General features: G+C 46.7%; 1 protein-coding gene across 2 annotated transcripts; it reads right to left on the bottom strand.

Annotated features, from left to right (window-relative positions):
* Positions 1-897: 897 nt before the first annotated feature.
* On the bottom strand, positions 898-5,688 carry SPRY2 (sprouty RTK signaling antagonist 2). 2 transcript variants are annotated; one of them, XM_033400086.2, is made up of 2 exons: positions 5,550-5,688; positions 898-2,696 (listed from the first exon to the last, which is right to left on the bottom strand). In XM_033400086.2, the coding sequence occupies exon 2, from the start codon at positions 2,643-2,645 to the stop codon at positions 1,698-1,700; it is 948 nt and encodes a 315-aa protein (XP_033255977.1). In that variant the 5' UTR covers positions 2,646-2,696; positions 5,550-5,688; the 3' UTR covers positions 898-1,697. The 2 variants fall into 2 exon arrangements, with proteins under 2 accessions (XP_033255977.1, XP_004276881.1); XM_004276833.3 differs by lacking the exon at positions 5,550-5,688 and adding an exon at positions 4,787-4,923.
* Positions 5,689-12,430: the final 6,742 nt, after the last annotated feature.

Genomic DNA, 12,430 nt, shown 5'->3' with positions numbered 1-12,430 from the left:
TCAGCCATAAAGTGACTAATTAATCAAGTGACTTATTACAAGTAAGAAAACCCAATATTTGTCAAGATGGGCTTTTAGCAGCTTGCTGTGTTTGCGTCCAAAAGATAACCGCAAACACTGACTTTTTTGCCATTCTGCATCTTTTTCCCAGTGTAAAATTTAACAATTTTCTGGATAATTTGATAAAATAAATACAACAGGGCCTCTCAAGTTGGCCTGCTTGTGCTTGAATTATTAGACCAATACAGGATGAAATTTCATGATACCCAGTGCCTGAACCAAAACAAGTTATGTTTTCCATGTCTTTCCTAACATAAGGAACTTGGTATCATGGTGATAAACTTAAGAGTCTAAAACCAAAGAGACTGGAAAAAACAGAGCCATGATCTGCTAAGTCAAGAAAACATTTTTGCCTCAATTATAAGCATTGATCTGTGTATACTGCGTGCCTGACACACAGAGGACAGTCAATAAATATTTGTTGAAATGAACTCATTTCTCTGGTCCTGAATTAGCCTTATGACATTCATTCTTAATATTGTATATAAAGAAAAAGTCTAATGGTTCATCTTTTAGGGAAGTCTCCTGAATGAATAAGACTTTTTTTTTTTTTTAAACCTGCAAAACAAAGGCTAGTCTGCAAATCAGTAAAACAACAGGAGCTGAAAATGAGCCCTCATACGATTTATACTATTGAGTCAGGCGCTCAGCTATTTCTCTCCTGATGGCTAGAGTTATCTCTGAAAATCACCAAATCTCCACTCTACTTTAAAGCAGCAACCGTAAGATAATCTCATAGATAAGTGAAACAATTTCACTGAAGTGCTATCCTTGACATAAAATGGTTTTTCACTTCAAAAAACAAAAGAAAAGGTAAAATAAGACAATCCAGCTCAGTTTAATTTCAAACGTTAATATATTTTCTATTTTATATTGAACATATGCATCTGTAACCCCTCATTTGCAGCAACTATCCCATCCTCATAAAAGGGGCAAAATTTGTAAGATGCCTCTTAAAATAAATATTCTTCTTTATAAAATAATAAAACTTCAAATAAATATTCTTTACACTAAACAATATGTTGAAAAAATTAGAAAATAAAGGTAGAATTTTACTGTAACTGTACAATATACATGAAGTCCAAAGGGAAATCAGAGTCTTACAATAAAGGCTTTCTGTAAGGCAAAATACAATCTAAAAACATACTGATTGATTCACATTCTTCCGAATGTACAACATATTAGTATAATATTTTGTGACTGTGCCATATAGTATGGCACAACTTGTTTTTCACAGTTGCAAATATTATTGTATATACAAAAATATAGCACATTATCTCTGGAGAAAACAACGGGGAAAAAAAGTCATTTGCTAATTTACAAATTTTGCAAGTACTATTCACAAACAAAAACTTTGCCTAGGAGTGTCTGTTGCTTTAGCTTATGCAACATGTAGGTTGCCAAGATCTGCATCACATACTCTGAGCTCCATTAGCTGAATTCTAACACGCGTAAAATGGCACATGGACAAAAAGCATTTCACTGCAAATAGCAAAGGATATCCCAACCCTCTATCAACAGTGCCAAGATTTCTAACTGTTTAGTTGGTTGCATATGTGTGTGTTAAAAAAAAAAAAAAAAAGAAAGAAAAAAAAAGGGAACAATCCTTATCACAGCAATATTCCTGATTAATGATGCTATGTTGGTTTTTCAAAGTTCCTGGGTGGGACAGTGGGAACTTTGCAGCAGACTGTGTTTGAATTTTTACAACGGCATCCAGGCCTGTTCACCCGGTCATAACACCCCTGGCACAATTTAAGGCAACCCTTGGCTGGAAGGTAACACCATAAACAAGGCAAAAAGAGGGACATGACGCCCATGGCCGACCACCGTGTACAACAGTGAGACTGGCTGCAGGAACACGGGTTGTCAGCACAGTTGTCCTCGTCATCATTAGAACAGTGATAGAAGAGGCCTTTCACACAGCACACGCAGGTCCCGTAGTCGATCACGTTCTGGGCCGAGCAAAGGCACTGCTCGTGGCAGATCCAATCCGATGGCAGAGGCCTTGGGTAGGTGCACTCCTTACATTTGCACTTGCCGCAGTCCTCACACCTGTAGGCGTGCAGCCCCAAATCCTCCTTGCTCAGCGGCTTAAGCTCACCTGGCTGGAGCTCTGATTTGGGCTGCACCCGGATTATCCCATCAGCAACAGGCCCCGAGGAGAAGGATGATCCCAAGAGCCTCTGTTCAGAGGAAATGCTGCTGGTACTTGTCCTAGTACTGCTGCGAGACCCCGAGCTGACTGTGCTGACGGACCTGGACAGAGTGGCCCTCGCAGAAGCGTGGGCCTGTGAGTGCTGGGGCCTGGGGGGCTGGCGGTGCTCAGGCAGACCGTGGAGTCTCTCGTGCTTGTGCTGAGCGGAGGGGCGAGGTGCAGGCTTGAGCCCAGGTCTGGGGACCACAGTAGGCCCCTCTGTGTACTCATTGGTGTTTCGGATGGCTCTGATCTGATCCAGAGACAGCACGTGTACCTGCTGGGCGAGGGCGTCTCTGGGGTCGGGCTCCCCACGCTGCCTGCCACCGTCACGGGCTGCCTGCAGCAAGGGCTGCGATCCGCTGCCACTCTGAGCTCTGGCCTCCATCAGGTCTTGGAAGTATGCTCACCCCAGCAGGCTTAGAACACATCTGAATTCCTGCGGAAACCAAGAGGAAGGAGACGGTTTACACTCCAGGATACTTCCCACTCTCCACCCCCTTGAGTTAACTCTTCACTCCCCACCTCCCCCAGAGAAACAGGCTTTCAAGCGGAGTTGCTGTGGAGGGTATTCGGACAGCCATCTGAGCCACGCCTGTACCAAAAAGTAAAAATTACGGCTGTGCATCAGCAATTCTTCAATCCTGTGATGTGTGGTGACACCAGGCTGATCTTTGTTTCAATCGCGTAACAATTCCTTACTCAAATAAGCATAAAATCTGCAAGGTTCAGGTTCCATGTAAAACACTGTGGGAAAGTAGTGTTGGAATATAACATTGATACTGACATTTTCAAAAGTTGAATACCTTTTCAGATTCTGAAACAGGTTTAAACTTATTATGGTCATTTTTGCCTTAAACATCAATAAATACAGCCTAGAAATTCTTGGTTCTTAATTAAGTCTGCTTTTGCATTAAATACCTTGAACTATTCTGTAACTTTATAAAACCTCATAGGATGAATCTGACATGCAAAAAACTAAATATCCCCCCCCAGGAATAGTCATACATTTTATACAACAATCATGAATTATCATTAACTACACAGTAGCACAAAGTAATAGAATTAAAAACACACCAATTCAAATCCTGTCAGGTGCCAGGACTACAATAAAGCAAACTTACAACCAGGAGCAACAAAAAGACAGGAACTTATTTTCAACTTCCCAACAACTTGAGAATCACATATTGTACAACCCGAGAGCCTGGGAGAACATTTTAAATTCTGCCAAAATCTTAACTACTTTGCGCATTTCCAAGAACCTAATAAACTGATTGGCGGTAACAGGAAGTGTTTTAAAAATTCAAGTGTCACATCTCAAATCTATCATCCTGACAAGTAACCGCTTAAATCGCCACCTCTCTGTAAAATTTCAAAACTACCACCCCCTTTGCCAACCAAGTCTACAATGACTAAAAACGCGCAAAAGTGGACCTTCATCCAGTCTGGCTTTTTAGAAAAGAGACACAGGCAGGTGACACACGCCTTCCAACTCGGAAAAAGGCAGAGCTGGAGACCGGATCTCAGTTCCAACAGAGAGGCTAGACGAGATCGCGCTGCTCTTTGCTTTCACTCCGTTTATCGGCTCTATCTGCGCCCCGACACGGTCCCCAGCAGGTGGGACACACAGTCGGAGCCCCAAGGGACTTTTTTCCGGGAGGACTGACGCAGCCCAGAAGCCAAGCTGGCCCCCCTGCGCACAATTCCCAGACGGACAGACAGGCGGGGGACGCGGGCGCCTCGGAAGGGGACGTGCCCTGAAACGCTAGAGCGCGCTTCCCCCTCTCTTCATTCGCAGATAGAATCTCCCCCACCCCAGAGAACTGCCTCCCAGCTCCAAGAGGGAGCCACTCCACCCTTAGGCGGAGGTCACACCGCCCATTGCAACACGTTGCGGCCAAGGCCCTCGAACACGGGGCACTGGCCCTGCCTTGGACATAGAGCCGGTACTTCGAGGTCTAACCCATGCACACCGGGCGACTCCACCCTGCGCTGACCGAAGGGGCATTGCCTGCAATCTGCAAACGCCTATATATTGAAAAAATATATATCTATATACATGTATATACTTCTTAAAGTCAAATAAAAAATGCTTTTAAAAGAAAGAACATTTTCCAGGGTCCCACGCCGGGCGTGCAAGACCCAGATCCCCAAACTGGAAAGTTTCCGCGCAGATTTGCTTGCAGTGCAAAGTAGCATCTTTGCGGGTAAGGAGGTTTGCTAGAGAGATTTCTGCTTATCCCTGGCCTCCTTCGCAGCACCCCTCCTTCCCCCGCTCCCTCGCCCCCGCCCCCCCGCCCCCCGCTTTGAAACCCCCATTAAGGACAGTGTGTGATCAGACTAAGGATTAGGGGGAAAGGACTTCAGCACAAGCAAGGGTGGGGCAAACCGACACAGAAACCGCTTTGTAAAAACGCACAAGATTCCGAATTAAGAAACAGCAGCAGCAACAAAAAAGTGGATCAGCCCATCAAAGGAAAAGGGAGGGGGAAAAAAAAAAAAAAAACCTTAGCCACTTTTGCCACCTACTTTCAGGTAATGGAAAACGATCGCGACCGCTTGATGACTTTCTTCCTGTGCTGGGTCGGCCCAATCTTCCAAAAATAAAAAAAAGCATGACCCAAGCCGACCACGGCGAACGGAAAAAAGAGAAAGCTGCACTTCCGAACCGCAGAGACGCGGCGCCAGGCAGGGCGACGCTCCCACCCGGCTCCGTGCTCGCCTGTGTTCACACCGAGCAGAGGCGGAGGCTCCCTCCACCCGGCACCCTGTCCTTTTTTCACCCGCGAGGTCTAGCTGCCCCCGCGAGGCGAGCTACCCACGCTCCCTCGGTAACCCCGGCGCCCCTGCCTCGGGACAGCCTCTCTCAGGACGTGCCTTCCCCGGAGAGGAACAGGTTAGCAATGCGGGCGCCTGCAACGGCGACCTGGAAAACACAAAGTGTTTTTCCCTCCCTCTCCCGCTCTCAGCGCCTAATTCGCGGCCAGTGCACCGCCGGGACCCGACTCGCCGCGAGCCGTCCGCCACCCCAACCCCCCAGAGCGCGGGCGCGTGGGGTCGGGGACACTGCACCCGGCGCGCACTGCAGCCCCCGCCGAGGCAGACAGAGCCCGAGGCGAGGCAGACCCGCGGGCAGCTCCCGGGTTCCCCACGGAAAACCTGCGGGGTTAGAGAAAGGGAGGCCGGAGGAAAGACAGACCCCACTCCCGGTCCGGCTGCACCTACTCCATGTTGCCCACAACGCGCCGGCCACGGAGCCAGGACGGGGAAGAGCCAGCCAAACGCGCCTCACCGTGATCGCGGCTTTGCACCAACCCCTCTCCGTTGGATTCTCTTCTTCCTGCGATGTGCAAATAAATCCAGCCCCGATGCAAACTTTTTCCCCTCTTGCTTCTAAACTCTGCTTCAGCCTAACTTCCGAGCAATCGGCTGGACGAGAAAAGGAGAGGAAAATCCGGAGCGAAGTCCCCAGGCGATGAACACTCTGGAGTTCGGGGCTGGAGGCGACCCCCTTTCTAAACGCGCACGCGGAGTATTTCCTCTTTTTTCTCAATGAACTGGAGGCCAAAGCGCCAACGGCGAGTCTCCTTTCTTGGCAGATGAGCGAATGAGAAAAGAAAACGGCCTTACAGGGAACCTAAAGCCAGATGGCCAAGTCGCGCGGCCGCGGCCGCGTCCGAGCGGAGGCGGCGCGGGGGTGCGGGGCGGCAGGGCTGCGGGCCGGGCGGGCGCGGGGGCCTGGGCGCTGCGCGCTCCGCCGGCCCCTCTCCTCCGCTCGCGCTGCGGCGCGCAGCTCTCGGCGGTGCAGACTGGGCGTTGTGGAGGCGCGGCGGCGAGGCCGAGGCGGGGGCGGTGGGTGCGAAGGAGGAGGAGAAGGGGGAGGGTCTGGGGCCCGGACGGGGGGGCCCGCCGTTGGCTTGCGCCCTCGCCTTTCCGGAGGAGGCAGGGAGCAGCTCTGCGGCGGCCGCGGCAGCAGTAAATGGCGTCATGTGGATCCGAGGCGGAACAGAGCAGTTGTTGTCCCAGAGGATATATCGCATCCGGTCCCAGCTTATTGGCTCCGCGGGGCTACATTCACTCACACTCCAGCGCCCGCCAGCGCTCCGAGCCGCAGGAGGCATTCAAAAGGGCAACTGCGCCGCCCCGCGCGTCCCTAGGCTGGTCCTGCCGCCCGGGCGCCGTCACGCGGGGTGCCCGCGGGGCCGGGCTGGGCACGGCGGGGTCAGTTTATCTAGTTTCAAGGAAACACTGACCTTAAGGTTTCCCCAGGGGCCATGAGGACGAGCCTTAGTTCGGCTGGCCTTAGGGAACTTTCTCCCCGCCACTAGGAAAAGGGAATGAACATTTCAAACTAATCCGGGCCACGCAGCGTTAGCATTAAAAGCAAGTTGCAGGTTTTGAGACTTTATTCGGAATCCACTGCAAGCCAACCTCTCCCCTTTTCTGTTCCCCCTCGAGGGGGCGACGGGGAGAGAAGAAGGGGGAGGGGAAGGGGAGCGGGAAGTGAGGTGGGAGGGCTATTGGTTTATTCTTTGTCTACTGGATTAACCCGATTATACACCAGGCACCAGCACAAACCGCCACTCCCACCTCAGAGCTGCGTACGAGAGGAACGGAATGCAGATTCGAGTTTCAAGTGCCTTCTGCTCTTGCCGGGATTTGCTTTTGATTGTGTCGTTTTTCTGTTTAATATTAGATTTTAATTTTAAAGGGGCAGTTAGCTACAGATGGAGGCTTTCTGAAGATCTTTCTTACTGTTTTGTTTGACGCAACAGCGGAAGGAAACTGTACAATACAGGCCTTCTTAAAATTAGTTAATTCAGTCATACACACATAAACGATTACTAAGGGCGACATCACGGGCTTCTGAAATGGGAGGGGGCACGCTGTTTCACTGCAGATGTCCTCCTCCACTTAAAGAGTCACCCTTCATTTCCGACTCTCCTTGTCACGTAGAACATTTCCCAAGAAGATTCTATTGTCCATTTTGAAGGTGGTCTGTGTTTTCCCACTTTAAGAAAATATGTATACGTATATAAAGATAGAAAATGCATACATATGCACTGCTCTAACTGCCGTTCATTTACTAAGCAAACGTGCTTGCACGTGAGAGCACCGGTGGGAAATTAACACCCCTCCCAACACACTCCTAATGTTGGATTCTAATGATTTACAGAACGGTTTTACTTTACAGAGAAGCACGGTCAAAACTCCCGAAGAGCACCTGCGATCTCGCCGTGCTGGGGTTAGAGTTCTTGAAACAGTGCTAGGAAAACGTGGTTGGTGCTAGATTTCCCGGGTCCGGCTCCAGCCCACATCCGTTCACAGCTACCCTGGCACTCGTTGCCTTCTCCCGAGCTCTCGTGCTGGAACGTCCCCGGACCGTTCCCGGCCGCGCTGCGCTCTCGCCCTGCCTTCTCCATGTTCTCTAGGGCTCTCTCTCCTCGCCCGAGGTTTGGACCCAGAGGTGGCAGGGGAAGTGGCATGCGTTATTTCCGGGCGCTGGCCTACGTCCCCCCACCCCTCGGGTGAGGGTGGACCGGGCTACGTCCGCTTGCTCCACGGCGTCCCCGGGCCTGAGGACACGGAACGACTGCCCCCCACCCCCACCCCAGCTCTGGCCGCTCGCCCGACGCCCGAGTCTTTTGAGCCTCCGGGTGAACTCAAGCGCCGCGGCGCTCACGGCCCGTCGGGCCACCAGGGGGCGCCCGCCCTCCCGGCGCGGGGCTGAGGTGCTTTCTTACCCGGGACTCAACGAAGGCAGGCGGAGGTGCCTTCCAGAATGTACCTTGGGCCGACTGGTTCACAATGAATAAAAAGACATTTATTATGTAAGTGCAACAGCAGGTGGCTTTCCCTACCCTCTTTTCGGACACATTCCTTTTGAATGTGAGATGAGGTACCAGGTGCAGAAGAACCCCGGCTTTTACCGAGGGGACGGACTTGGGGGCCAAAACCAGGGTGTGCAAGGCTGGTGGGAATGCGCTGCCTGAATATGGCCAAGTCTCCGGCAGAACAGGTGAAAGAAACGCCTTCTCTTCGCTTCCTCAAACCCCTGCACCCGATGGCTGCTTCTTAGGAGACACTTGTGCCCAGGCTGTGCTCCCAGCGCTGCAGGAACTCTGTGAAAACACGTTGTTCTGGTTCAAAGTATAAAATGGAATTTAAATTAGAAGCCTCCGGCTGCTGAGAGTACCTTCCATTTTTACTGAATCAATAGAGAAGAATCTAGGAATTTATACTTATCTTTCATGAGCTAGAAGGAATCCCATGTAATCTAGCTCTTCCTTCTTCCCCAGCAGCCTCCTGTTTGCAAGCTGGGAAAACATTTACCCTTTAACTTAAGCACAAGGTAAAAACGAGAATCTATTGGAGTCTTTCTAATTTACTCCTTACTATTTAATTTATTATTTATTATTACTACCTTTCAGAAGTGGTGTATAAAGCACTATATTCTGCCTGCAAAGTTTACTTAGTTGTCATCCCAAAGAGGAATTATGCTTCCAGGTATGCGTGTGCATGCACACACAATGAAGTGTTTGGTGCAGCTATTGTAATGTGTCCCAAAATTGATTCTCATGTTACATGCCAAAATTATAACTGGGGTTAATTTTGGAAGATACTTTAAATTTTGAAAGGATGTTATGTAAAACTTCACAATGAAGCCCATTTTCAAACGTGCTGTGGAGGGTTCTAGAGAGGCAGCCCTGATGTTTGAACACGTGTTCCTGTTCCCTGATGTTGAAAAATGTCCAATCCTTGGAAACGCCTGCTACACTGGTACTCACCTCTAAGTTCTCTGGAGGGACCAGGTAACATGCCTTCTTACTCTTACTCTAAACTGACATGAATTTTGCCTCCCCCAGTCTTTGGTAGACACTGTGGACATGCTTCTTTACCAGTAGGTCTGTTGGCCAAGTTAAGTCAGATATTTTCAAGGTTGCACGTAATCATCTGAGCTTCTGATTTATGTCTTAGTAATGGGAGAATGTAGTTTTAAACAACTCTATTTCCAGTTTCTTTGTGAGATTGACCAAACCACTTGGGCTTACTTGGTTCAGGCCCAGGTTTGATAACCAGAGAGATATCTTGCAGTGATATGGTGTGTTTTTAAGACAAAGAAGAATATTGATTATTTGGTTATTTTATTTTATTTTTTTTTAGTTTTATAACCAAGGTGAATTATATATGTATTCGTATTTAAAGATGGCCCAGAATACAACAGCGTATACTGCTTCCACGAGTAACAATTTAGTATCCCAATTGCCTTAGTAAACAATTTATGCATGGACTCTTCTGGGAGGGACCTTCCTAAGTTAAAGAAATGGTTTTGCAATAATGACCTTTTGATTTGACAGCCAGGACTGTAGTCATTTTACTTTTTTGAATTGCTTTGAATCTCCAAATCTATAGCTGCTACCTTTTGGAGGGAACTGGAAGTGGCTGCAATAGGAATTCAAAATAGAACACTTGAGTTCTTATCTACATCCCTAGGAGGACTGGGGACAGCTTATCTCTGCATCTGACCTTCTTTGGTGATGTCCTTTTATCTAAACTGGGGGAAAGATCTGGAGTTATCCCTGGGTAAGAGAAGTGGTTTGATGAGTTGATCTTAAACCAGAGGCTCTGGTTGGTCGGGTCTTTTTTCAGAGATCTTATATTCAACCTGAATCCACCTGGTGGTTTCTACTGGTTAATCAGTCTTCCTGCTGGCTCCATGCACTTTATTACTACAAGTTATGCAAAGTCAGAAGTGGACTGAATTTCTGTAACAAGGCAAAATTTCTCTGCAGTCCAACATGATTTTTCTCATTATATTTCCAATATATTTATCCCTTGACCTTACAGTCAAGCTTCTTTCTTTGTAGCACTGATGTGTGCAGAGAAAGTCTAATCAGTGAGACCACAGCATTGTTGCTTTGCCTGTCCCCAAATAGCCCTAGGTTTATTAGTTTTATTCTGTTTGTTTTTAACATTTGATCCCTTTATTTTGGAATCTTTTTAACCCAGATGCTAAAGTGAAAATCATAAATTGAAATGAGTATTTGGATATTACTGGCCAAGCTTAGTAGCAGTAGGAAGATTTTAGCCTCTGAATAAATAGGAACTTTGGGTTTTATACTTCCCATTATGTGGACCCGTGATCAAAAGGGCATAGGAAGTTCATCCTGTTCTCTAAGGAAGATTTCATCAAACAGATTCCACGACAGCCATTCTTATGATCCAGAAGACATAAAATCCAGGCTTCCAGCCAGCCCTGAATTAATAATCTCAGTTAACAGGTCAGGTCTAAAAATCTTCAATATGGTAAATGGAATATGGGTGCATGCAGATTCAATTTGTTCTTCCTGTCCTGTTCCTTTGCACAGGAAGTATTTCGAAGTTTCAGTGAATTGTGAATCATTTGAGAATATTGTGGTGTTATATAAACCAGCTTTTCTATACAAACTGTGTATTGGGTGTGACTCTTCGAAAGGCTAGACTGCTCCAAGGGTCTGAGGGAGTCTATGTCAGGACTGCCTTGGACTTAGTGGGCTGGAACTGAAATAGAAAGGTTCTTCACCATCTTATTCTTTAAAAAAAAATCACTCTAAACGTTATCCACTCAATAAGTGCTTTCCAATAAATGAATGAATTAATGAATGTAATTAAAATAAGTAAATATTTTTTGCCTTAATTTTCTTTCATCCTTTTTTTTGTTAAATTTATTTATTTATTTTCAACTGTGTTGGGTCTTCGTTGTTGCGTGCGGGCTTTCTCTAGTTGCAGCGAGCGGGGGCTATTCTTCGTTTTGGTGCACGGGCTTCTCACTGTGGTGGCTTCTCTTGTTGCGGAGCACAGACTCTAGGCATGTGGGCTTCAGTAGTTGTGTCACCGGGCTCAGTAGTTGTGGCTTGTGGGCTCAAAAGAGCAGGCTCACTAGTTGTGGCGCACGGGCTTAGTTGCTCCACGGCATGTGGGATCTTCCTGGACCAGGGCTCGAACCTGTGTTCTCTGCATTGACAGGCGGATTCTTAACCACTGCACCACCAGGGAAATCCCTTGCCTTAATTTTCTTAAAGCAAATAAAGAGTTTTTGGATTTTTTAATGGCAGAACTTGAATCATTCCGTTAACCTGCAAATTACTACTGTGTTTTGTGTAATTATTAGGAAGTGACTGAAATAAGTTTGTTCAGACCATGATTTTTAACCCCTGAAATAGTAAATATTATAAAGTTTCAAAAGAAATCTTAAAAAAAAAAAGAAATCTTTATGGAAATTTTATGTGTTTGGAAGAAAATCCACATCTATTCTCAAACTATATAATAAAGAAATTAACAAAAAGGCTGATCATGGGGGGCTAAAGAATAGGTAAAAGAAAACTCATGAATTTTTTACTGAAAAAGTCCATTTGGCAAAAGTCTAAGTATATTAATAATTAAAATTAAGTACTAATCTGTAGTTTCAAATTAAGAAGTTAGCACTTTGCTAACCTTCAACAAAGCATTTTTAAAATAGCTTCAAGAAAGCCACCAAATAGTGAACCATTTTCGCCTCTCATGTTCTATGTGAAAGTCCCCTTGCAATTTTGAGAAATATTCTTCACACCCTGTTTACAGTACAGCAACATACCTGCATTATACCCTAAAAGATGTTAAAATCATGCACGGGCAAAATTAGATCTAAAAAAAATTGTTTTTTTAGCCGTCATTCCTAAAAAAAAATGATACTGAAGGTTAAACTGTTAAATGTCATAATAGGTTCCAGAGACGCTGGGAGTTTAAGAAATCTGGAATTAGGTTCAGGCTAGGTCATTTGGGGCCAATCTGATCGGGATGCCCTGATGCTCAAACCCCCTCCCCCGGCTTTTCATTATTCCTGGATTAAAGATCTCAGTCCTTAACCCAACTTCCTGGTCCTACAGTCCAGCCCCTTTTCCTTCCCAGCCTCCTGTTACTGCACATCCCCTGCTTTCTGCCTTGCTGCTGTGACTATTACCTCTGTATATGCAATCTCCCCTTTCACTTTTCTGGCCTTTTGCTGTGTTAACTCCTACTTATCTTTCAAATCTCTGTTGTCTTTTTCTCAGGAAACCTTTTTTCTGACCCTTTGACTAGGTCAAACCTCCCTTGTTCCTCTCCTGACCTTCTCTGCTGCAAACATACATATAATTGAGTGATCATTTATTAACT

The sequence above is a fragment of the Orcinus orca genome, chromosome 18 (genome assembly GCF_937001465.1).
Source record: "Orcinus orca chromosome 18, mOrcOrc1.1, whole genome shotgun sequence".
Taxonomy (NCBI): Eukaryota; Metazoa; Chordata; class Mammalia; order Artiodactyla; family Delphinidae; genus Orcinus; species Orcinus orca.
Note: the sequence above shows the minus strand (reverse complement) of the source record. Positions and strands in the feature narration are given on the sequence as shown.

Bases quoted from the DNA above. Each gene is read 5' to 3' on its own strand.
- SPRY2 (XM_033400086.2), bottom strand. From the start codon at position 2,645: ATGGAGGCCAGAGCTCAGAGTGGCAGCGGATCGCAGCCCTTGCTGCAG.